Source organism: Adiantum capillus-veneris, chromosome 16 (genome assembly GCF_014529385.1).
Source record: "Adiantum capillus-veneris isolate H3 chromosome 16, ASM1452938v2, whole genome shotgun sequence".
NCBI lineage: Eukaryota > Viridiplantae > Streptophyta > Polypodiopsida > Polypodiales > Pteridaceae > Adiantum > Adiantum capillus-veneris.
In genome coordinates, this window is record NC_140946.1 from 118,461,286 (window position 1) to 118,484,519 (window position 23,234).

General features: G+C 43.5%; 1 protein-coding gene across 2 annotated transcripts in view; it reads right to left on the reverse strand.

Annotated features, from left to right (window-relative positions):
* Positions 1-11,677: 11,677 nt before the first annotated feature.
* Positions 11,678-23,234, reverse strand: part of LOC147439728 (peroxidase 46-like) — a 38,375-nt gene continuing 26,818 nt past the window's right edge. For both annotated transcript variants that reach the window (XM_086485526.1, XM_086485525.1), the window contains one exon: positions 11,678-12,467. In XM_086485526.1, the coding sequence (XP_086341652.1) occupies positions 12,052-12,467 (416 nt within the window). In that variant the 3' untranslated portion in view covers positions 11,678-12,051. The remainder of the gene's footprint in view (positions 12,468-23,234) is intronic.

Sequence of the window (23,234 nt, forward strand, 5' to 3'; positions counted from 1 at the left end):
TATGATGTGTACAATTGTCAATTTTGCAAACAATGCGTCTTGTGGGTGACTATTTTGGGTCTATTATCTACCTTTGCACTTTTTTTAAAAAGTGAATCAAGTACAATATGGTTGATGGGTGGCAGGGCATTCAATGCCCTGCCACCAAAAAAAAATTCTCTCGGGCGTCGCTATAAGCGTCGCTATGAGCGTCGCTATAGTCTTCTGTGTAAACGTCGCTATAGGCGTCGCTATATAGCGACGCTTATAGCGACGCTCGTAGCGACGGTTTTAGCGACGCCGGGGGTTATAAAAACCCAGTGTATTTCCGTCGCTAACAGCGTCACAAGAGCACACAACCTCTTGTAGTGATGTTCTCTTACCTTTCCCCAAGCATGGCATGGAGGAGATCCTTTGCGATGAGCATCTTCTTCTTGAACTTCAATTATGGAAGCTCTAGGAGGTTCATTGCGTGTTTTCTTTTGTGGGCAAGCATGATAAGCATGCCCTTGCTCCCCACATTTGAAACAATGGTTATCCTTGCGATAACGCTCTAGCTCTTCAGGAGAGAGTCTATTTTTTCCTTTGTAGACTCCCTTCTCCTTAGCTTTGTTGTTGTTGAAGTTGCCCTTGGGAAACTTTTGGACATGGTCCTTCCCCTTAGGCTCATTACGGTCTTTGCTTTCCATGGGCTTAAGATTTTTCTTAGCCCCTTGTTGGAAGTGGATTCAAGAAGCCACCATAGTATGGTGTATGACTGTTGAAATAGTGCGAGGCCTTTGGGAGTTGACATACTCCGCCATATCTTCAGATAAACCCGCACAAAATTGTTGTTTTTGCTCTCCAAAATCTATCTTTTTGTAGACAGTGGCTTTGAGATGTAAATCCCAAAATTTGTCTACGTATTTGTGAATAGATTCGTAGGGAGAGAGCTTCAAGCTTCGCCATTCGGTGAGCACTTTGTCTTTGGCATCGCTAGCCAAAAACTGCTTTATAATGAAAGCTCTTAAAGCTTTCCATGTTCGTGGAGCTTCACCATTTGCTCGTAGGCTAGACCACCATTGCCTGGCGGACTTTTGGAGATGCATGGCTACATGACGTATCTTAGAGGACTCCGTGAAGCCCTCATCTCCAAATGCCGCATCAAATTGTTGAATAAAGGCCAAGAGTTTGTCCATAGCACCAAAGGTGCCATCGTAGGTAAGAAAAGAGATACTCTTTCCTCCCTCCTTGAACTATTTGAGCTTGGATGACCTCTTCCAAGCGGCATAGGATTTCCTATGTCCTCTCCTTTTGAATTCTTTGGGAGCTACACCATCACTTCCTTTAGAAGAGGAGGATGATGAAGATGGAGAAGAGGGTGACCTCTTTCTTGCCTTTTTCTTCTCATACTTCCTTTCTTCCTTCTTTGAATTACGGTGAGAAAGACTATCCGATGGTCTTCTCCGTTTAGGGGGTGTTGGAGAGCGTTTTGCCCGCCGTCTTCTTTGCCATCTCCGCCGAGGTGGCGGGAGATTCACTTCTTTCTTGTTCTTTCAGTGGGGGCTCTACCGTTGAGATTTGTGCTCTCCTTGGTGAGGGAGTTGCCCCGTCAACTTGTAAGCTTCTGGGTCCTTCGTATGGGTCCTCCTCTTCTCTCACCGTAGAGAGCCTCTTTTAGAAATCTCACTAGGAGCTTTCATAGGCACTCCCTCTTCTAGGTGAGGAAATTGGAGAATCCCATGGATGCATAATTGCTGTTGTACTTCACCTTGGAGAGATGGGTTGCCCATGGCTTGTTGAAGCCTAGTAACAAGATAGTTCACAAGCATAGGGGCATCATTAGTAGCTTGACCATTAGCAAAATCAAAGCCATCAACATTAATTTCACTCTCTCTACTATTGTCAGCCATTCTAACTAAGTTTTAGGTGTAAATTTTTACTTGTACTTTGGCACTTCAAGCCCTAGTTGCTACTCCTCTTTACTTTCAAAGATAAGCACTCAAGCATCTATACCCGTGGCTCAGAATATCATTAATTGCAAGGAATAGAAGAGAGGGTTTATCATAGCCCAGTCGGCACTGGTTCTTGTCAAGCTTCTAATAGCTCAATAATGGTTAAGCCGTAGGCAAGCCCTTTGGGACTCCATTATTAAGACCATACTTCTCGACGGTGATACCCCATTAACTGCACGAAGCAGGCGCACGTCAAGGATAATAAATCCCTATTCTACTTACCCTCATGCAATTAATAATACCAACCTTTTGTAGCAAGCTTGAGGACCTCTCTTCTTGAGCAAGAAAAGAGAAACCGATAGCTTTGATACCAATCTAACATTTAATGGTCTATACAGCTTGTAAATAACGGAAAATAATTTAACATAGTGAGTATTTCATTAAGAGCAAGTTCCTAATGAGCATAAAAGAGTGCTTGGTTGGAGATAGCAACATTAGCATAACACCTAATTAGTTTGGCATAACAATACTTGAAAGAGGGAGAGAAATAGAACAATTGACAACTATTGAGGACCGGATTTACATGGACCGGTCCCGCCTCCATTAGGCATTTGTGTTATAGCTTCTCCCATTAAGAGAGACTTTGTACTATACAATTCTTTGTGTTCCTTGGTAAAAACTCGTTGGTGCTATGAAGATGGAAGATTCATGCACCAAACTTACACGTGATAACATATAACATCAATTCCTCGTTGGTCTCAGACCCAAGACCTCACACACCTTCGAAGATGGTGAGAGCTAGCGGGGTATGAGAGTAGATCTATAGGAAGAAGGAGTATTCTTACGAGAAAGAAGTATTTCCTCACTTAATTAATCTTGTAGCTTAGCTTAGCTTAGTAATTAGATAATAGAGGAGAGAAGCATGGCATTGAAGCTTGGCTCTTGGTTGGATTTGCATTCCATATCCAAGATTTGTTGGTGTAGGCCTTCATTCTCCAATCTTAGAGAAGAAGATGAGCTTTCCATTAAAGCTTGGAGAAGGAGATGACTTTCTTGCTCTACACATGAGTTGTGTGAGTGTGTGTGGAATTATGCCTTTACAAATCAGCCCCCTCTCTCATCTTGGTAGACCCCTCTTGCAATTTACTCATGATGGCTTCCTATTGGCCCTTGAAAAGCTTAGCCAATAGCATTTGAGCAAGCTTTTTACTCATGCTGGCTTCCTATTGGCCGGTGAAAAGATTAGTCAATAGCATTTGAGAGGTCTAGTCAAGAGCGTTGTGACAAGTGTCCACCCCTTTTCTCTTTTGTAAAAGCTCAGATAATTGATTTAATTATCTAAATTGTTATTGGACCTTTTAGTCTTCTGGCCAATAGGAATTAAGCAAATTTGTGGGCTGCTTATTTCTCATTGGACCTTTTGACTGTCCAATAGTCTTTTTGGGAGATTAATTCTCATGTTTCTTTTATCAAGCATTTCTAAAATAAGAAATTGAATTTACACTAGCTCAATCCTCATTGGTCCACCTCTTTGTCCATGCAATAGGATTCAAGCAAGAATTGGGGGTTTCTTTGCATGCCTGACATGTGTCATGTTTACTTTGTGGAAAGGGTAAGCTTAGGTGTATAGTGTGTGTGTGTGTGTGTGTCTAGTCACTTCACAAGCTTTGTCATCTTCCCATCTCGTCCTCTAATTTGTCCTCTAGCTATTTGGACTTTTGTACACACACAAAGCATCCAATTCCATTAACATTTGACCATTGGAATTACACTTTTAAATTTTGGAACTTAACCTTTTGGAAGTCTTAATGGGCTGAACCCTAAGGCCTTTGAAGCCCATTCATTGCACATTGCACATTGCTCTTCTGCAGATGGTACCCCTTTGGATCCCTACTGTGGGCCCCCAACTGTGACCAGTCTGCTAGCCTTACTAATAATCTAGCTTTTTCTCCCCTGGTACTTCCCCATATTAAATGATCAGTTTAACATGAGAAAATTATTTAGGAGAATTAGATATTAGTTATTATGACAACCCTTGTACGTATATCTCTGTAGGTCAATTGGATCAACAAGTTTGTACTCTCTTCCATACTTATCTACCATCAAAACTTGCACTCCATGGGCATCTGTATACGCGAATGCATAGAGATTCTTATGGGTGGTCAACTCTCTAGCATAGGGCTCTACACACTTGTAGAAGATATATTGTGAACCTATATAAGCCTTCATGAGCATAATCCGTAATAAGAACTCGCATGGCTTCATTGGTTCTAATGAATCTCATGTTTGGTTTGTTGATCAGAGAATGCCTCTCCTCTATATATTCTCCCAATCCCCCTGTTGTAGGCATTGCAATGTTTTTCATGCCTCTGAGTGTGAAAATCTCTGGCGGTGGATGATTTGTCATGGTTGAGGCTCTCTCAAAACTCTCAAGATAGTACTTGACAAGCCCACTGTTAGGAATTGGACCGTGCTAGCTATGGTGGATGAAAGAGAAACATAGCTTCAATGTGTGAGCGTGTGTGTAAGCAAGTTATCACTCAAGTGAATTAGGTTCCAAGATAGAATTAGCTTGGACTCATAAACACAATCTTGAGTATTGACTTAGATTAGCATAAGATTACCATAGACAAGCATGTAGTGCAAAATGGAGTTGTTGTTTATTCATTCATGAAATGAGCTTTAAGTAGCTCTACAACCTTGCTCCACAGCATGTGGGATAAATCCACTCTCCTCTCCTTGACTCACACCTTAGGAAAAAGCTCACACTTTACAATCCTCCCCTTGAGGTTTGGACTAAGACAAGATACTGAAGATGCATGATCCACACAGGCTAACAAAATCCACATAGGATGGTGATATCCACACAGGAAAATAAAGTCCACAAAGGATGGTGATATCCATAGAGGATGGTAAAAATCCACACAAGAAAAATCCACAAAGGATGGTGATGTCCACACAGGATGATAAGCTGGTATCCACACAGGAAAAAGTCCTCCCCTACAAGTAGAGAGTCTGCATCTTCAAAATCGGTCTTCATAAAAGACAACGTTGCTCTCGTCTTCATCCTTTTTGTCTTCTGCTATGTGAGCCGATCCTCTGTCAGGTCTCTTGCCTTCGTTGCTTCTGCTGTTGCTTTCAACTGCTCCATGGTCTGACTTCGTATCCTCCTCTCGAATGAGTGCTTCTGTCCCCTTTTTTGTCGTGCAATCAGGCTTTATTCCATGCGTCATAATGACATGCAACAATATGCTAAAATGTCCTATGAAAATATTTATGCAAAAAATTAATGCTCTCTTCCATCTTGGTCATACTCCGAGAGCCCAAGCATGCGGAGTTTCTCATACAATTTGTCACAAATTCTTCACACATGGAGAGATTTTAGCAATTTGGAGACTCTCCAATGCCAATGTCTATCCCATTACAAAAGCACATAATGTCATCCATGTAGACAAATATAATTACATACATTGCAAGAAATTTGTTGTGCTTGGCTACAAGATTTCAATTTGTACTTTGGATTTTTAATTCAATGTGAAGCTCCTCTTCAATGTCGGTGAAGCCCCTCTTCACAATGAAGTAATGCTCCTTTGGATGCTTGGTGATGCTTTGAAGATTTTCTTTGAGTGCTTTGGAGAATCGTGATGAAGTCTTTTGAAATTCTTCGGACAAGAGTTGTTGATATCAAAGCCTTTGGTTGCTTTATCTCTTCCACTCGGAGTTCTTTGATGCCTTGAGGCTTTGAAAGCTTTCGGGTGCCTTGTTGCAGTTTGGTGGCAGCAAGTTCTTATCAGGCACTTGAGGCAGCAAGCTCGTGAGAACGGGCTCCTCTTAGGGGGTTTGTTGAAGAGCTCCTTGTGAAGCCGAAAGGGCCCCCAAAGTAGTAGGTCGTGGGATAGGCGGCTAATGCCAGTGGGCAAGGCATACACTTTTCGGGCACGTCGGGCAGGCCGGGCAAGGCACGGGCAGGCGGGCAGGAGCGCGGGCAGACGGGCAAGAGCGCGGGCAGGCGGGCAAAGCCAAGGCACTTTGTCGTGGGATCTCCCCGTTGCGGACCCAAAATTCGGATTTCAAAAGAGCTTGGTGCCGATTTGAGGTTCGCCCAATGGGCGCCCAAAATGGGTATGGTCGCCTTAAAAAAAAATGTCAATGGTCCCTAAAAATAGGAGGTTCCCACGTGTTGCTTTGAGGACTTTTGAAAACTCTTCCAAAAAATTTCTTTTGTGCATTAAATGCTTCCCTCACACACACACACACAACTCTTGAGTTGCTGCAGGACAGAAATTCTAAAGAGCAAATGGAACTACTAATCTTGCAAAATTAAGTGGACAATTAGGTACAAATTAGAAACCCGATTAGAGCGAACAAATAGTCGTCGGATAGCTCTTGAGACAGGCTACACGCACACACCAATGGTGAATGCCAATTTTGCTAAAATGAGAAGCAGATTTTGATGCAAAATGCAAATTTCTATTGGCAAATTAATGAAATCTTATGCTAATTAATCTTCCAATTAGCTAGTGAGTAGTGGCTCAAGAGTCTTTAGCTCAAGAACATGCTCATGCTAGCCAATGGAATACTAAATAGGTATGCATTATGCAATAAAAGAGCAAGCCTAATGGATCTATCTAATGATGATCAATGAATGCTAATTGTACAAACATGCCAATGCATAATAGCAAGCCTAGCTAGCATACCATGGCTCTGATACCAAATGTTAGGAATTGGACCGTGCTACCTATGGTGGATGAAAGAGAAACATAGCTTCAATGTGTGAGCGTGTGTGTAAGCAAGTTATCACTCAAGTGAATTAGGTTCCAAGATAGAATTAGCTTGGACTCATAAACACAATCTTGAGTATTGACTTAGCTTAGCACAAGCTCACCATAGACAAGCATGTAGTGCAAAATGGAGTTGTTGTTTATTCATTCATGAAATGAGCTTTAAGTAGCTCTACAACCTTGCTCCACAGCATGTGGGATAAATCCACTCTCCTCTCCTTGACTCACACCTTAGGAAAAAGCTCACACTTTACACCCACTTTGGCTTAGTGCAACTTATCCCTTTTTGCCCTTCATCAGGTCTCTCAAAAGTCAGGAATTTGTGACTCTTTTGGTTTCTGAAACCAGTTATGGGTACCCTAAAAGTTTTGGATTTAGGAAACCTGGTAAATTTCAGCTCTAAAAATCCTATTGCTTGCAAGCTTTCTTCCTGGCTTTACCTGACTCAATTTGGAGTTGTGTATCAAAAGTTAGATCAATTTTGGTGAATTGCACTTGAAACAACACTCAAAACAATTCCAGGACTAGAAAATAGGAACTTTGGCTTGTATCTTGGTCTCCAGAAGGTATTTTGAGCTCAAACTTGAGATTTGAGATGTAGTCAAGTATATCTACAAGATCACCAACTCAGATACCCCCACTATGCTGAGATACATGGATCGCGATCCATGTTCCTCTGTCAATTTTTTTTCTCCAAATTTTCCCAAATTTTGATTGTGTAGAGAAGGTCATGTACATGCTTGATACCAATTTTCATCAAATTCTAAGGTTGAGGTACGTGGATCACGATCCATGTTCAACCGCATCTGGACTTGATTCTTAGAAATTTGTTGCTGACTGTGTCTACAAGCTAAATCTCAAATCTTTTTGGATTTGGACTTGTTTTGATAGGTCAAATGCCCAATACAAGGTCTGCATTGTGGTTTTTAGTTTGTCACCTGCTGTTTTGCTCCCTTTTGACCCAAATTTGTTTTTTTTTTTCTAAAATTGGACTTGGGGATATGTTTCTTTATGTATGCACTATTGATCTGGAAAGTTTTAGGTCAAGCTGTTACTATGGGTACATGGATCACGATCCATGTTTGGAGCCCAGATTGACTTCTCTTGGTACCATCAGATTCAGCATGATCAGTAGGTCCTATTGTATCATTTTTTTTGAAAATGGACCTCTGGATTGAAAGTTAGGTCAATTGTGACACTTTGTCAGAGTACTTGGTAGTTTGGGCTTTTGGTCTCGTTTTTTATATCCAAATTCAGTTTTGAAAAGACCACTAGACTCCTTGTGATTTCCTCTAGCTATGGTGCAAATATGGTATCAGTCTGTGACAAAGGAACATGGATCGCGATATACCTATGTGTCAGAAGGTACTGAAACTTGGCACACAGCTTGCCCTTGGTCTCCTGATGCTAGCTATATGGTTTTTATGTGATTTGAATCACTTAAGGTCAAGCAAAAGTCAATTCACAGGTCTATTTTAGGGTTTTCACCTTGAACTATTTTTGGCTCTTTTCATCCACTTTTTGAACTTTTTTGACAAAAATTATTTGGGAACTTTTGTTCACAATGGTCTCTGCTACAGGCTAGAAAAGTTTCTGTCCAAAAATTTCTTAGGTTTACATGGATAGCGATCCATGTTCCACCACTTTTGGACTTGATCTGTAGTGTTCTGATAGCTTGTGATGTCTATGTCTCAGCAACCTATTGCTCAAATCCCAGCCAAACGTTTTAAAAAAAAAAATCATGAGGTACATGGATCGCGATCCATGTTCCTCCACAGAATCTTGCTAGACTTTCCAGATTGCTTCTAGAGAGTATGTTGATGCTTTAGATCCACAAATTAGGATCACTTTTGAGATCTCTACCATCAAATTTTCAAATTTTTAGAGTTATGGTCATTTCAGCCAAAATATGGTTTTCATCCTTTTTTCCCTCAATCTTTTAGCCCATTTTTTTATGGTAGTAGTTTCTAATTACCCTACTCCTAAGTACTGAAATGAAACATGAAATAAAAACAAACAAATTGGTACAAAATAAAGTCAAAACGGAAAATGGACCAACACTCTGAAAGCATAGAGAAAATAGAAGAATGAAATGCTTTTACCTCTTGAGAATAGATTTAGCAAGTCCTCGACTTCTACACTCTATCAAGAACTAAACCCCATGTCTAGCTGCTTCACTGCTAAAGTGTAAATGGAATGGAAAGACAAATCTTCAAAAAAGAACACTTTAAATACGCACTAGGTCACTCACCATCTAAGGATCATATCCCCGGCAACGGCGCCAATGTTAGCGAGTTGCCGCGACGGACGTCTGTAGCATAGCAATCTGGCACTAACATAATATCAATACTTATGGAAGTGACTCGGATGGGGCATGAAGACTCTTTGAGATCGTCAATCTTAAGAAGTGAACCTTAACAAGCAAACACACTAACTCAACAAGCAAACCAACACTCAATGATCAACGAAATGTGCCTATGTCCTTTCTCACAGCTCTAGGTCATTACGTCATTTCGACACTCGAACAGACTCGAAATGCAACGAAACTTTAGGGGGAGGTCTAGGACACCTAGGGACACTATCCTACCAACTCTGGTCGCAATCCGACAAGGTACCAAAATCATGATCGATCATGAAAAAGGTCTTGAAAACTGCAACAGAACTATCCAGAAAGGTCGCCCTATGGTCTATGAACACTCTCCTATGGTCAAAACGGCTAAAAATGGTGATTTAAGCACTCAAATCTGCAATTACAGCTCACAAACGCGTAGTCGCAAACCACAACAAAACTGACAATGCTTACACTTGAATTAAAGATCAAAGATAGAGGAACACAATGCAAGTTTCTGAATAAAAAACAGATTATCCAATCATTAGTTGCGATGATTACAAGTTGGAACAGCTTCGTAGCTTGAGCGTACGTTTTTAGAGCTCCTTTCTTCTTCTAAAAATAAGCCTCCTTTCACATTAAGGTTATTGACATTTATAACTAGGGCATTCTAAATGGCTAGTGGCCAGCTCACAGGGACCTTTACAATAATCATGACAGAATTACAACTCAAAGAATTGACCTGACTCCGGAATCAGGATTTATATAATCACTACACTAGCTCGACAAGATAATAGAGTACAAATGTGGTGTCCGGCTACTTGTCTGGCTAGGTGGACGCCCGTTCGATCTCTCCTAAACACATGCTCTAGTTACAGCTACATCAGCTTTTGCAACACCTCATTGTAGAGAGAGAGAGAGAGAGAGAGAGAGAGAGAGAGAGAGAGAGAGAGAGAGAGAAGAAGAAGAAGAAGAAGAACTCTCCCTTATGAGATTGCTTAGTGAGGACTCTCCATAAGCCCTATAAAGGACTCTCCATAAGCCCTATAAAAGGGCTTTTCATTGAATGGGTCCTTATCGCTTAACACAATTTCCCACAAGTTGGAGTCATAGTAGGTTGCTTTGACGCATGCAGAGAAGCGCATGTCAATCGGGCATCTTACTTGAAGTAGCTTGTTTAGAAGGAGTATCAAGAATGTGGACGGTGGTTGGAGCACCCTTTAAGAAAATAGGAGGAGTCACTAGACTCGGAGTCATTATCCATGCTCGCTACACATCAAGAAAATCAAAAGCATATGGCCCCACCTCAAGCAAGTAAAGGACTCAACAATGGTGCTTTTAGAGGGCCTATAGGAGAAGGAAGAGAGAGAGAGAGAGAGAGAGAGAGAGAGAGAGAGAGAGAACATATGATAAAAATAAATCGACACAAGGGATGATACATACAAGTTGAGCATAAGTTTTTTGTTGTGGTGTGTGTGTGTGTGTGTGTGTGAGAGAGAGAGAGAGAGAGAGAGAGAGAGAGGAGAGAGAGTCTTCTATGATCTTCATCAAAGGTGACCCTATAGCGTACTTGAGTGCGTGCAATGGTGCATAAGTCCACCTTAATTCTTTTGTCGTGTTGGTGTTATCGTCATTAAGTAGATTGAAAAATGGATGATTGCAGATGGTTATATGGAGAGATCCATAGGGCTCCTAGAAAAGGTAGTTGTTACCTCTTGCAGCATTGAGTATGAACATACCTTTGCAATAGTAAATTTTGGCAAGAAGAATAACTACAACATAATCCTTGGACAACCATTCATGCGACAATTAAAGATGGTCCAAGACTCGGGCTATAATCATATATACCTTAGGCACATGAAAACTATTACACGAATAAACTTTAAACACCATAGTTACAAGGATGTTAATTGAACCCCGATAGAGGAATTTGATTCTGCTACATTAGTAGGATCTGAGTTTCTAGCCTGGTTAGGCAAACCAAAGGAACCATGGACATGTGGGGCATCCTATCGTGGAAGCTTAAAGCGGGAAGAGTGTATTCTAGAAAGAGTTATCGAGGATAAGGAATACATTCCGGAACCTTTATATGATAAAAAATTTATACATTGATGAAACATCTTTTGTATAATTGATATTACATGATAGGAACATAAATCCAACATTGATCTTTTTGTGCTTCGAAACGTAAGTTAGTTTCATAAGAATAAAGACCATGTTTTTTTTCGTGCTGCAGCAACTGGCAGATTACATACTAGTATAGATAGATAGAGCATACAAAGTCTCTTGACGTTCTGTGTCACGAGGCTTTTCATTTTCTGCACCATCAACCTTCACTTTGGACAATGTTTCGATCAAACATGTAAGTCAATTAATGCTTTATTAGCTCAGAAAGAAAAAAATAAATACAACCTTGCATTCATAATCTAAGATGTATATCACAAGCACAACTTCACATAATTGTCACATGCACCAATTCTGATTTTGCTGGGTGCCCCTGCCAAATGCGACAACCATGTTTTATGCCACAAACTTGACCTGACGCAAATAGAACCACAAAACGGAGCCATACACACAGAGCAACAACAAATGCTTATGTTCGACAGTAACATAAATCCAAGCAGAAAGAAACAACTGGTGTTGCACTCACTTGCTATTTACAATGATGATACCAATTTGATAGAAAATTCAAATATTACAAAGAATGTCAATAGACTAGATGGTCAAATTGGTGAAAAGAATATGAGAGTTGGTTCTTTGGATCAAATAGATGAGAGGCCCATGCTATGCACACACACAGGACAGGGGGTACACATTCGATGCACACCGATTGAGTCGAGCATGACAGCGAAGCTCGCAAAGATGTGCTGCATACTTGGAGCCCAATCATGTGATGTGCTCGGGCACTGTGACACGAAGACACTAAAATTGGACATACCTGGGAACCCAAATTGGATAAGACAACTCATAGGCCAACTATACCCAAAAGCAGACATCAGAAGCTGCCCATGAAGAGAAGGCGGGCGTGTCAATTACGCAGATTACATTTCTTACGAACTTGGCCTTGAGAGGGGGATGTCTTCACACCGACAAGGGAGAGCTTGGTGAAGGACTTGGCCCATGCTGCGAAGAAGGCATCTTGAGAGGCTCCAAACGAGCGTAGGAGGGCGGCAGTGCGTGAGTCAGAGAGCAGCACTGCATCAGAGTGGAAGAGGCCGTGCCCCGCTTGCACATCCTCATAGTAGGCATTGTCGAACACTGTGGGTGTCTTAAGGTCATTGACAATGAGCGTGTTGGTGTTGGCGCTCGCAGGGCAGCGCTGCACCAACTGCGCTGCATATGCTGGATCCATGGTGGGATCCTGTGATATCACCGTCCCATTGCCACCGAACGTGAACCTGTCATTGAACGCCGTACAGTGTGCGACGCCCACTGTGTGAGCCCCTGTTACATACACAGCACCATTTCCACATATGAGTTGCAACAAAAATGTATGTGAAATCTCTCTCTCTCTCTCTCTCTCTCTCTCTCTCTCTCTCTAAAGAAAGTCATTGACAGGATGAGGACCAGGAGAGCATAAGATCATGATGGATTGATGGCGGAGCACTTTATACATGCTAGAGATACGCTTGCAGAGCTTCTTGCAGCAATGTTCAACCAAGCAATATGTGAGGGTTTTCCGGATACTTGGAGCTTGTCTACTATTGTGCCTATCTTCAAGGCAGGAGACCCCATGATACCGGGGAATTATCGTACTATCATGATTGGGCACACTCTAGCCAGGTCGTATGCATCCATTCTTGAGAAGTAGCTGAGTAGATGAGGCATTTGGGCATCAGGCTAGGCAGGTTTCATGAGGGGTTTTTCTACTCTTGATCATATATCGACACTTAGCTGCTATTGAGGAAAGCAGATCACATGGTAGGAGGATTTATTGTACCTTTGTGGATTTTCTCAAAGCATTTGATACAGTTCCCAGAGCTCAACTAATGCAAAGACTATAGGAGATGGGAGTACCAAGAGAGCTAATCCGAGGAGTCATGGCTTTATACACGACAGTCGTGGAGCAAGTTCGTACTCTCGAGGGGTTACTCAGAGACAAGTAACAACGCTCATCCACTGCCTTGGAGGAGCTTACATCTCTCTCTCTCTCTCATCCTCACATCAGCTTGAGATTGAGACTCGTAGATCCAGAGGAATACCAGTAGCTAGCAAGATATGCCGCGTATGCCATACACACCCAAAGACGGAGATGCATGATATATGTTAGTGCACAGTGTATTACGAGATACGGGGTCGCTTCCACTGTCTATTCAGAGAAGGCTTCGGATCCTTCTCCAGAGTCGTAAGCCATGAATTAAGAAAGGCCAAGGGAAAAGCCCTCTCTTGAAGAGAGTAAAAAGTGTTCTATACATGTCACAAGATGATGACATGGCACACACCCTCCCCCGTAAAATGCGCTGATAGGGTTGTACGGACAGGCCACGTGGCAGTAGTACGGAATCCCGTAAAACACGTTGACAGGCTGACGTGGCAGATTGTACAGATTTTCACGTTTCGCGTTGGCTCTTGACGTGGCAGGACTGTACAGATTTCTGTAATTTACGTTGCTTGCTTTATGGGGCAGATTTTAGACCAGATGCTTTTGGGGACTATTTGCTTTTGAGTTTGAAACTTTTGGGGCTTTGCTTTTGGCATCCCTTGTAAACTTTATAAGATCCCCTGGGGCCTCACTCTGCAGAGCATCTAGACGCAGAGTCTGAGAGCACAGGTCCCTCGGGAGTTGTACTTTGCAATGATTAATGTTAAAGGAATACCGAAAGGGGTGTCAGACTTTGGGGCCAATACCTTTGGGCACGGAACTCCATCGGGCCGTGTCGACTCTCTCTCTCTCTCTCTCTCTCTCTCTCTCTATTTAAAGTTTAGTGATTATGAAGTTTCTGCTCGTGTGTTGCGATTTATTTTGCGCTTGGAGTGTCCAAGCTTGTTACAATACAACTAAGGAAGAGAGGATGGCAACTGCCTTTGAAACATGGACACTCCCCACCAAAAGTGCTCTCTGAGAGAGTACTTCAAACTCCCAAGATAACCAGGTAGCCACAAGTACTACTAACGAGAAAAGAAGTGACTGTCAATGATAGTTGCTCAATGTCAGTACCATCTGCAACCATGGTGTTAGTCCCTCGCCGGATCCATCTTGTACACATGACATGACACAAGCCATACTCACCATACTCACGCATAAACAAGCGTAGAGAATGGACATCAAGATCAACTCCCAACCATAGAGGGCTCACCCTCGAGCTTGGAAGCGTGCAGCCAGCGGGCTAGTCTCTACCACAAGGGATGGTGTCCCATACCACCAAACCCACACCACATGCGTGTGCGGGTAGAGCTGCCAAGGGCCTAAAGAGTCCGATAGCTCACAAATGAGACCAAGGTCCTATTTATAACCGTCCTAACCATAGGGCCATGTTCACACTTGGCCAGACTTAGCTCAGGTGCCCATCATGATGTCTAGGGATGTAACACTTTCCACCTTATTTTGAATTGTTGTCCTCATCAATATCCTCGATTATGAAACCGGGGAAACAACCTTCACCGAGCGTATGGTTTCGAAGAAGCGCTTGCTTAGGTCGATGCTTCCACTTGATCAAATACTCGGGGTAAGAAACCTTTCAAGACCGCTTGACCCTTCGAACCAGAACCAATTCGAGTTTGAGTGGAATATAATAAGTGGTATCCTCCAAACTCAGGACTTCCTCTAGAGGAATTACTTGTTCATCCTGTCCCAACCGCTCGTTCAAACGGCTAATGTGGAACACACGATGGACAATAATGTCGGAGGGTAGGTCCAGTTTATGGGAGACATTACTAGTCTTCTTGATAATTTGGAATGGTCCACAATATCGCGAAGATAATTTCAAGTATTGACCAATACGGATTGTTTCAAATCCCTTTGGTTCCTTACGGAACACCCATATCCCCTCCTGAAGATTATGAGACTATCGATGCTGGTTAGCATAAAAGGTGGCCCGATCTTGGGCGGCCTTTATGCTTTCCTTAGCAATCACGAGCACTTATTGCATGTCATGCAAGAAATCGGCAACGGATTGCATCTTAACACCTACACCTTTGAGTCTAGCGGTGATGAATAGTTTCCGCTCATAACCATATACAAGCACAAACGGGCTATATCTAGTAGCCGTGTGCTTAGTATTGTTATAAGCAAATTCAATTTGAGGGGGATACCGTTCTCAACCAGATTGACGACGGGAGACATACGTGCGAAGCATGTCTTCCATTGTCTGGTTAGTGTGATCGGTCTGTCCATCAGCTTCAGGATGATCCCACGATGCCATGCACAAGCGGGTCTCCTTGGGCAAACCATAAAGCTTATATAGGTGCTCCACAAAGAGTTGAGCTAACCCAAATGTTACAGTTTCAAGATGATCCGAGGATAACATGCATAAGCGGTTCTCCTCGGGAAAACCATAAAATGCTTATATAAGTGCTCCACAAAGAGTTGAGCTAACTCATGGCTCGTTACAGTGGCCCAAATATCCGTGCTGGGTTTCAGTGACCAACTATCAAAGGGTGTCGTCTCTGCTGGATTCTCTGCGAGAACCCATGTGTGCTACAGAAAGGATCAAATCGTCCGCATAAGAAGAATCGTTTTGAGCTCTGATACAACTATTACAGGCTTGGATACTCCAAGCGAGAAATCGATAGCAACACACGAACAAAATCTTCAAATAACTAAACTTAGAGAGAGAGAGAGAGAGAGAGAGAGAGAGAGAGAGAGAGAGAGAGAGAGAGTCGACACATCACGGCGGAGTTTCATCCCCACATGCATTGGCTCCAAAAACTGGCGCCCCTTTCGATACTTCTTTATTATTGCTTTGCAAAGGTACAAGTCCCCGAGGGTCCAACTCTCTCCAAGAGTCTACATCCTGATACTCTTCCAAAAGAGTGGCTCTTTGGGCACTTATAAACTTACAAGGGATGCCCAAAAGCAGAGTCCCAAAAGATTCAGTTATGAAAGCACTTAAACCCAAAAGCATTTGCACCCAAAAGCTGCCAAAAACAGCAAGCACAAATAGTAAAAATCCGTACAGCCTGCCAAGATTTTTTATCTTAGGGTTTAGGTCCTTCGGCCAATGCTCTGTTAAGTTCTTCAAGTTATGTTTTAAATCCTAAACCCTTAGGTCTCTCGGCCACTTCTTCTGGGTTTAGTTTCTCTTCTCCCCTTGGCCTAGTTCTTTCTAGTTGGGTACGCCACGCCATAACATTGTGACATATACCACAATGTGCCTACAACCAGCTGCATCAGGTAGCGTCACACTGAACTTGTCTTATGGCCAAAGTGCCTATGCCATGTTTGTCACTCCCAAGTCCCCGTGTGGTGCGAGAACTCAAGAGGTTGGACTTGGAGCCAGTCAAGTATTGTATATAAAGTCAACTCTGGGTGATCCCTACCACACAATGGGACGGAAAAACCCACTACTGTATCCAAGGCTTTTGCACCTCTGGTAGCCAAAATTGTAGTGAAAGCATTGTCAAGAGATCTCCGAGCTGCTGAGCAAAGCCCAGTCCCTTGAGCCAGTGGTGGAGTGTGGGAGGGGCCAGGGGAGCAAGCTAAGGGGGGGGCAGTGGGGGTGACGGGCGGAGCGCAAGGAGGGGGTGAGGGCGGAGTTGGGGGGCGGTAGGCAGGGGGGATGGAGGGGATGGCAGCGGTGAGGCTAAAGTGGAGGGAAGCTCCTGCTATAGAGGATCAAAACGATTCCCTGCAGAAACCCAGTGCTACTAGCCTATCATAGGTGGAACACCAAGGGGGGCAGTGTACATGGCGGCGACAGCCATGTACCTGTTGCCAGCATTAGCTGATTGGCCACCCATCTCTAAAGAAGCGCCAACCGCTCTGGAGAAGCCAACCGCCACTCACTCTAGGCAAAAGGACTACCTTTGAGAGAGTGTCGGTGCCCCTAACCAAAACGCGTACAATAGGGATACATGCTGCCTTGGCAGCAACTGAAGTTGTCGTGCAGGGGTCTCCAATTAGACAGTCCCCATCTCTGAACCAATCCTAGATAATAATGGGAGATACTCTCTCCTTAGGCCAGGGAAGCAACCGAACAAGTCTTCTTCCTTGACAAGAATATCTGAAGCTGGGTCGAAACCATGGCACTACGGTCGAAAATGAGCCATGGCTACTCGAATGATTAGCGTGCTGATTGAAATGACCTTAGAAGCCATCTTGGGAGTCTCGAACTCTATTTAATAGCAACGACGCCCGAGGAGCTATATGTCGATGATCTTTCCCACCTCGGCAACGAGAAGGCGAGCCTGGAAGACGTCACACACCTCACCTCTACTGAGTCTGGTACCGAGAATCTTACAGATGTCGCAAATGGCTTGAAGGCGCTCCACCGTTGCTACTAAGCTCGCTTGCTTCGTCCACGATAGAGAAAGTCCATGGTCCGCTTCTGCTACTAAGCTCGCTTGCTCTGTCGGCAATAAAGCAAGTCGGATGGTCGGCTCTGCAGGGTCAATCGAGGGGGCTTCGTCAGAGTACCTCTGAAGCGGAACAGGGGCCTCTATCTGTGTCTGTTGCTGCTCGAAGGCGAGGTTTCGATGCGACCTTTGTTGCTACGAATCCTCTATCTGATGATATTCAATTGGCAAGGGGCCGGCCGATACGGTGAGGGGCAGGTGAAGACTGCCTGCTCAGGGGTGAGTAGTGACGTGACCTTTGCTGCCACGAATCCTCTATCAGATGAAATCCCAGTGGCACGGGGGCGGCAGATACATTGAGAGGTGAATGAAGGCTGCGGGTGATGCGGGAAGAGAGAGCCACTGGAAAGGGGGGCCAACGGCGGCGGCACCATGAGTAAAGGGGGAAGGGAGGCAAGCGGACAGGAGTAGGGAGGCAATGCGTGCGAGAGAAAGCAATGTGGGGGGGGAGGACGGGGGGCAGGGTGAGGCCAGCGCGGTGGGGAGAGCCGGGAGGCGAGGATAGGGGCAAGGATAGGGAGGCGAGGATAGGTCGAGGGGGAAGAGTAGAAATTATACATGCATGTATTACTTTATTTTTTCCCTTGTTTTTTCTTCGGATGTAGTGGTGTGTTCGGATTCATGCTCTTCCCCTCTACCATGTTCTTGATGATGAAGGTTTTGTGGTGGAGCTCAAAGTTTCCTTTACTGCCTTCTTGGTGTTTCCAGTTTTGGATTACGGGAGCTACGGTACCATTTGGCGGGCTTTGAGCTACTGCCATGGTAGCCGTTCCTTACTCCACATCATTGTTAATGGCTTTTTGGTGGTCTTGGTCTTTGGTATGAAGTTGCAGAGGGAGCTCTTGTGAAAGTGTCCATCTTTCAAAGGCTCTTGTCATCCTCTCCATTTAGGTGGGCAGAGCACTTTTTACTTTTGTGAGAGGAGGTTTTTTCCCAGGTTATTCAGTTCAATATTGTCGTGTTGCTAGCTGTATACAATTTTTCAGATGTCGCCTTCGGGCATGCTTTGTAAAAAAATTGTACTTGCCCTTAGAATCGAAACAATTTGGGCCTTCAAAGGGGCCTTTCAAGTAGAAATCAGCTCCTTTCCTTGCCAAAAAAAAAAAAACAAATAAATAAATAACTAATGTCAAATACAAGGAATGATTTGGTCAAAGTCGACCATGTGGATGCGTAGTGCAATGGAAGAATGCACCACACACACACACACACACACACACACAGAGAGAGAGAGAGAGAGAGAGAGAGAGAGAGAGAGAGAGAGAGAGAGTTTTTGAACCAACCAACCTAGCAATGAATTAGTGATTTACAATGGGGACATGGGTTTGCTTATTTGCTACCCAAAGAAAATTTTCCTACCTAAAACCTTGTCAAATAAGTAAAATAAATACCTAAAAGACAAATAAACAACTAGAATTACATTGAGCATTCAGTTGAAAGTTGAGATTCATACACTTTAACACCCCCTTTGCAGCTTAGTGGACATATAAAGGAAGACCAAATCGATGAAGAAGCTACTATGGACACCCCAATAGAGGTATCTTCCATTGGATATACCTCGGATTTACAATCACCAACCTATCCCTGGATAGAATGCCATCTTGAGCATCAATTGTCTCATGGAAAGTTCGACTCTAGACTACACTCCATCCAAGTAATACGGCCAACAACAATGGATTGTGCGCACATCAAGGTGAAACCATATGTAAAATACGGTACGTATTCGGCACGTGACGTACGCAGTCTCGTATGGATTGAGATGTAAGGTACCTAAAAATAAGCGCCATTGGTAAAAATACCTTAATAAATAGAGAAAAATAGGAATTTTGCAATAAAATTCTACAAATATATAACTTTCACTATGTAGCTGATTAGAGAGACCTACCTATCTCCAATATCAATCAAGTGACTTTTCTGTATGTTGAGAATTGCACTATACCCTACTTCAAACACAATATCCATAACCTGTATGGTGATAAGATCTCAAATTACAATACCACAACATGACAATTGATCAATGGACTTTGCCAAAACTATACCCTAAACCCTAAATCGGTGTTTGCCCTTCTCTGTAGAGACTCCTTGATGATAACTTATGCTCCAAACTAAAATCTGCTTCAGACTCTAGTAGCAGGGCTGGAAAAAACCTCGCCCAACCTAAGGAAACGCAGAGGGACAACTGGGCTGCTAAAGAAATGAAGAAAGAAAAAACGTCCAAATCCTATCCGTACAATACGGATCCGCGTATTGTACAAACATATGGTACGAACGGAATCAGTACGTACGTACGGGTCTACCTAGGTGCACATCCATAGTGTTTTGTATACGACGCGTTAATTGCTTGCTAGATGTATGTGCCTTGGGTTCAAACATTGATAACTTGAACCCCGACACATGGGTCTAAGTCAAGTATAGGGAGCTCCAATTGTCCCTCTCTATCGCTCACAAGCCTCTCTCTCTCTCTCTCTCTCTCTCTCTCTCTCTCTCTCTCTCTCTCTCTCTCTCTCTAAAACCGGCCCGTAGGGCGGTAGGCGTTGGCTTTCACTTGAAATTCTTTACTTTAGACACACACACACACAGCACTTTGCAAAGGAGACCTGTAACGGGAATTAACACTTAATCACACACACGGCTCGGAAGCTAGAATGCTCCGAGCAGACGTCGACAACTTGTAGGCCCCAAAATTGACGCCCTTTCAGTATTTCTTTATTCTTTAGGAGGGTAAATTACAAGGTAAAGTCTTGGGAATCCTTCACGTGTATCCACCTAGATACCATTTGATTTGGCCAAATTTTGGCAGCATAACAGCCCCAAAACTTGCGCGAAACCAATTCCCCTGCTAGAACTCACTTGCACTGGCGTATACCCTCCGATTCCTGCCCAAAAACAGTAAATTCAGCACGCTGTATTTACTGGTTTTTGCCCTGTTTTCAGCCCCAAACAGTCCCCTAACTGTCCTCTGCCAGTGGGGCACGATTCCCAATGGTTCTGGCGTCCGTATGGCTGAAAAACAGTAAAATTACAGCACATACACAGCGCTGATTTTGCACCTGTACGGTGAGGTTATGACCCTCACCAGTGCCTGCTTTGGAGTAGCAGCTAGCTACCCCTCTTCCTGCTCAAGGAGGCTCTTGCCTCAGCACAAAAGCATATACCCACACAACTATACATCAGTCAAATGAGTAGCCCTCTTGTGGGGCATCACATAACTGCACGTAGGGGAGAGAGAGCAGTGTGTAGTGTGCAGGGCATCACTCCTAGCACCACACTGTACATGAGAGGGAAAGGAAGCACTCCATAGCTCTTAACCTGTGACAAATTGCATAATGAGGCCTTCTTTGCTTAAAAATTCAACGCCCATTTTTCTGGAAGAGGCAAGTGCATGAAAATGTGACACTTGGCGCACTTACAAGCATTTTCCCGTTTCGGGTTCACCCCTTAAAAATATCCTATCCGGTTGCCCAGTTGACTTCACGGAAGAGTTGTAAAATGTTCCCCTAGTCATACCGGAGGTAATGACACGAACACATTTCACGGCCCAAAATAGCAGTTCCCTAAATTTTAGGAGATGCTTCCGTTGGGCTCCCATTGGTCTTCTGACCATCTATCCTCATTGGCACCGGATCCAAAAGTGCAATGTGGCCCAACTGTCGGATACTTTTTGTTGGTAGTCCCACCTTGACTTTACGCCTTAATTGAGTTCACTTCCTAGTATCCACCAACTTGCTAAGTGCGACGGGGGGACCTATATGATCTTGCTCTGAGCTTAGACATCCTCTTACCATACGAATTCCAGTGCCGACCACTTCCCGTCTGTGGGTGAATCTACCGTTCACATTGGTCATACAATGTCCGACCGTTTGCTACTTCAAAAAGAGGGTCTCAAAACAAATAAAATAAACCCCATTGGAAAGAAACCAACAACCAAGGTTAGCAGTTGCCACATCCTTGTGACATGGTTAATAACTGCCGCGTCCTCGTGACATGCCCCCTCTTGAAATCACAAACGTCCTCGATTGCATACCATAAATACACGCCATTGATGATCTTGTGCTATTAACACTCTTTTATCATCGCATGTATCCTAAAGAAAGGTTGTAACATACATAGATACAAATGACTTAATGAGACCTTCATACTTTTGCCATTTCCATCTATGGCACTGAATTCATATGTACATTTGATGTACTAGCTCTATCATTATCCCTCCTTTGCACATGTTGGGTTAGGGCATAAGTAGGCTGTAACCCAAAGGCTTCAAGGTAAAGCTGCAATACATTTGGTGACTCTGACAGTTGATGCTCTTCCATCCACTTTGCATCCATAGGCGGATAGTTCTTGAACTTCACCAAATAGCATCTTGCAACTTGTCCTTTAACTTTTCTGTCCTTATGTGCCAAAACTTGCTCAGGTACTAGGATCTCATCAAGTTCCTCAACTTCTGGCTGATCCTCATTTGGCATATCTTCTAGCACATCACCCACGAAGGGTCTTAGAAGACTCACGTGAAACGCATTATGAATCTTCCATGCATCAGGCAATTTCAGCCTGTAAGCCACAACGCTGATCTTGTCAAGCACTTGAAAAGGCCCATAGTAACGCATGCTGAGCTTAGGAAAGAGCCGTTCCTTGCCCTTCATCTTCTTTAACCTTGCCTTTTCAAACCTTAACAGAACCCAATCACCAGGTGATAGTAGAAATTCACAACGGTGACGATTAGCAGCCTTTTTCTGTTTTGCCTGAGTCTTCTCCAAGGCAACTTTAATCTTCTTATACATCTCATCCATGTTCTCAACATATCGATCTGCCTAAAAGATCTTGTCCTTTGTATGCAAAATGGGAGGAACCTTTTTGCCGCCTTCAACAATCTCAAAAGGTGCTTTGCCAATAGACGAATGCACCGTATTATTGTACACATACTCAAGCATAGGCAAATACTGTTCCTACTTGCCCTTATTATCTGACACATAGCATTTCAGCAGATCTAAGACAGTAGAATTAACCTCTTCTGACTGTCCATCAATTTGTGGATGAAACGAAGACGAGAACTTGAGCGTAGTACCCATGTTCTCAAACAATCCTCTCCAGAACAAACTGGTCATACGAGGATCACGATCACTGATAATTGATTGTGGCATACCATGGTACTTAAACACATTGTACATGAACAAGCGTGCCATCTGATCAGATTTTATCTTCTTCCTGACAGGGAGAAAATGGGCCTGCTTGCTGAACCTGCAGATAATGGTCCATATACCATCATTCCCTGTTGGCGTCCTTGGAAGATCAAAGATAAAGTCCATAGCAATGCTTTCCCATGGCTTATCCGGAATCGGCAGTGGTTGTAACAACCCTGGTGCCTTTTGCCTATCAAACTTGACCTTTTGGCAAACTATGCATGCTCGCACAAAGGCATCCACATCTCTCCTCAAGGTAGGCCAATAGAAGAACGTCTCTACCGCTTTAACTGTCGCATCAATGCCACGATGCCTTGCATACGGTGGGACATGACTCTCTTCCATGAACTTATGTCGCAGTGGCCTAGTGGCACAAAGTCTGCCATGCATCATCATAAAACCATCTCTGAGGAGGTAGTGCTCGTGATGTTGCCCCTCTTGTAACTGTTCAAAGATCCTTGCAAAATCTTCATCAGCAGTATACTGTTCCTTCATGTCATCTAACTCATGATGATAAGGA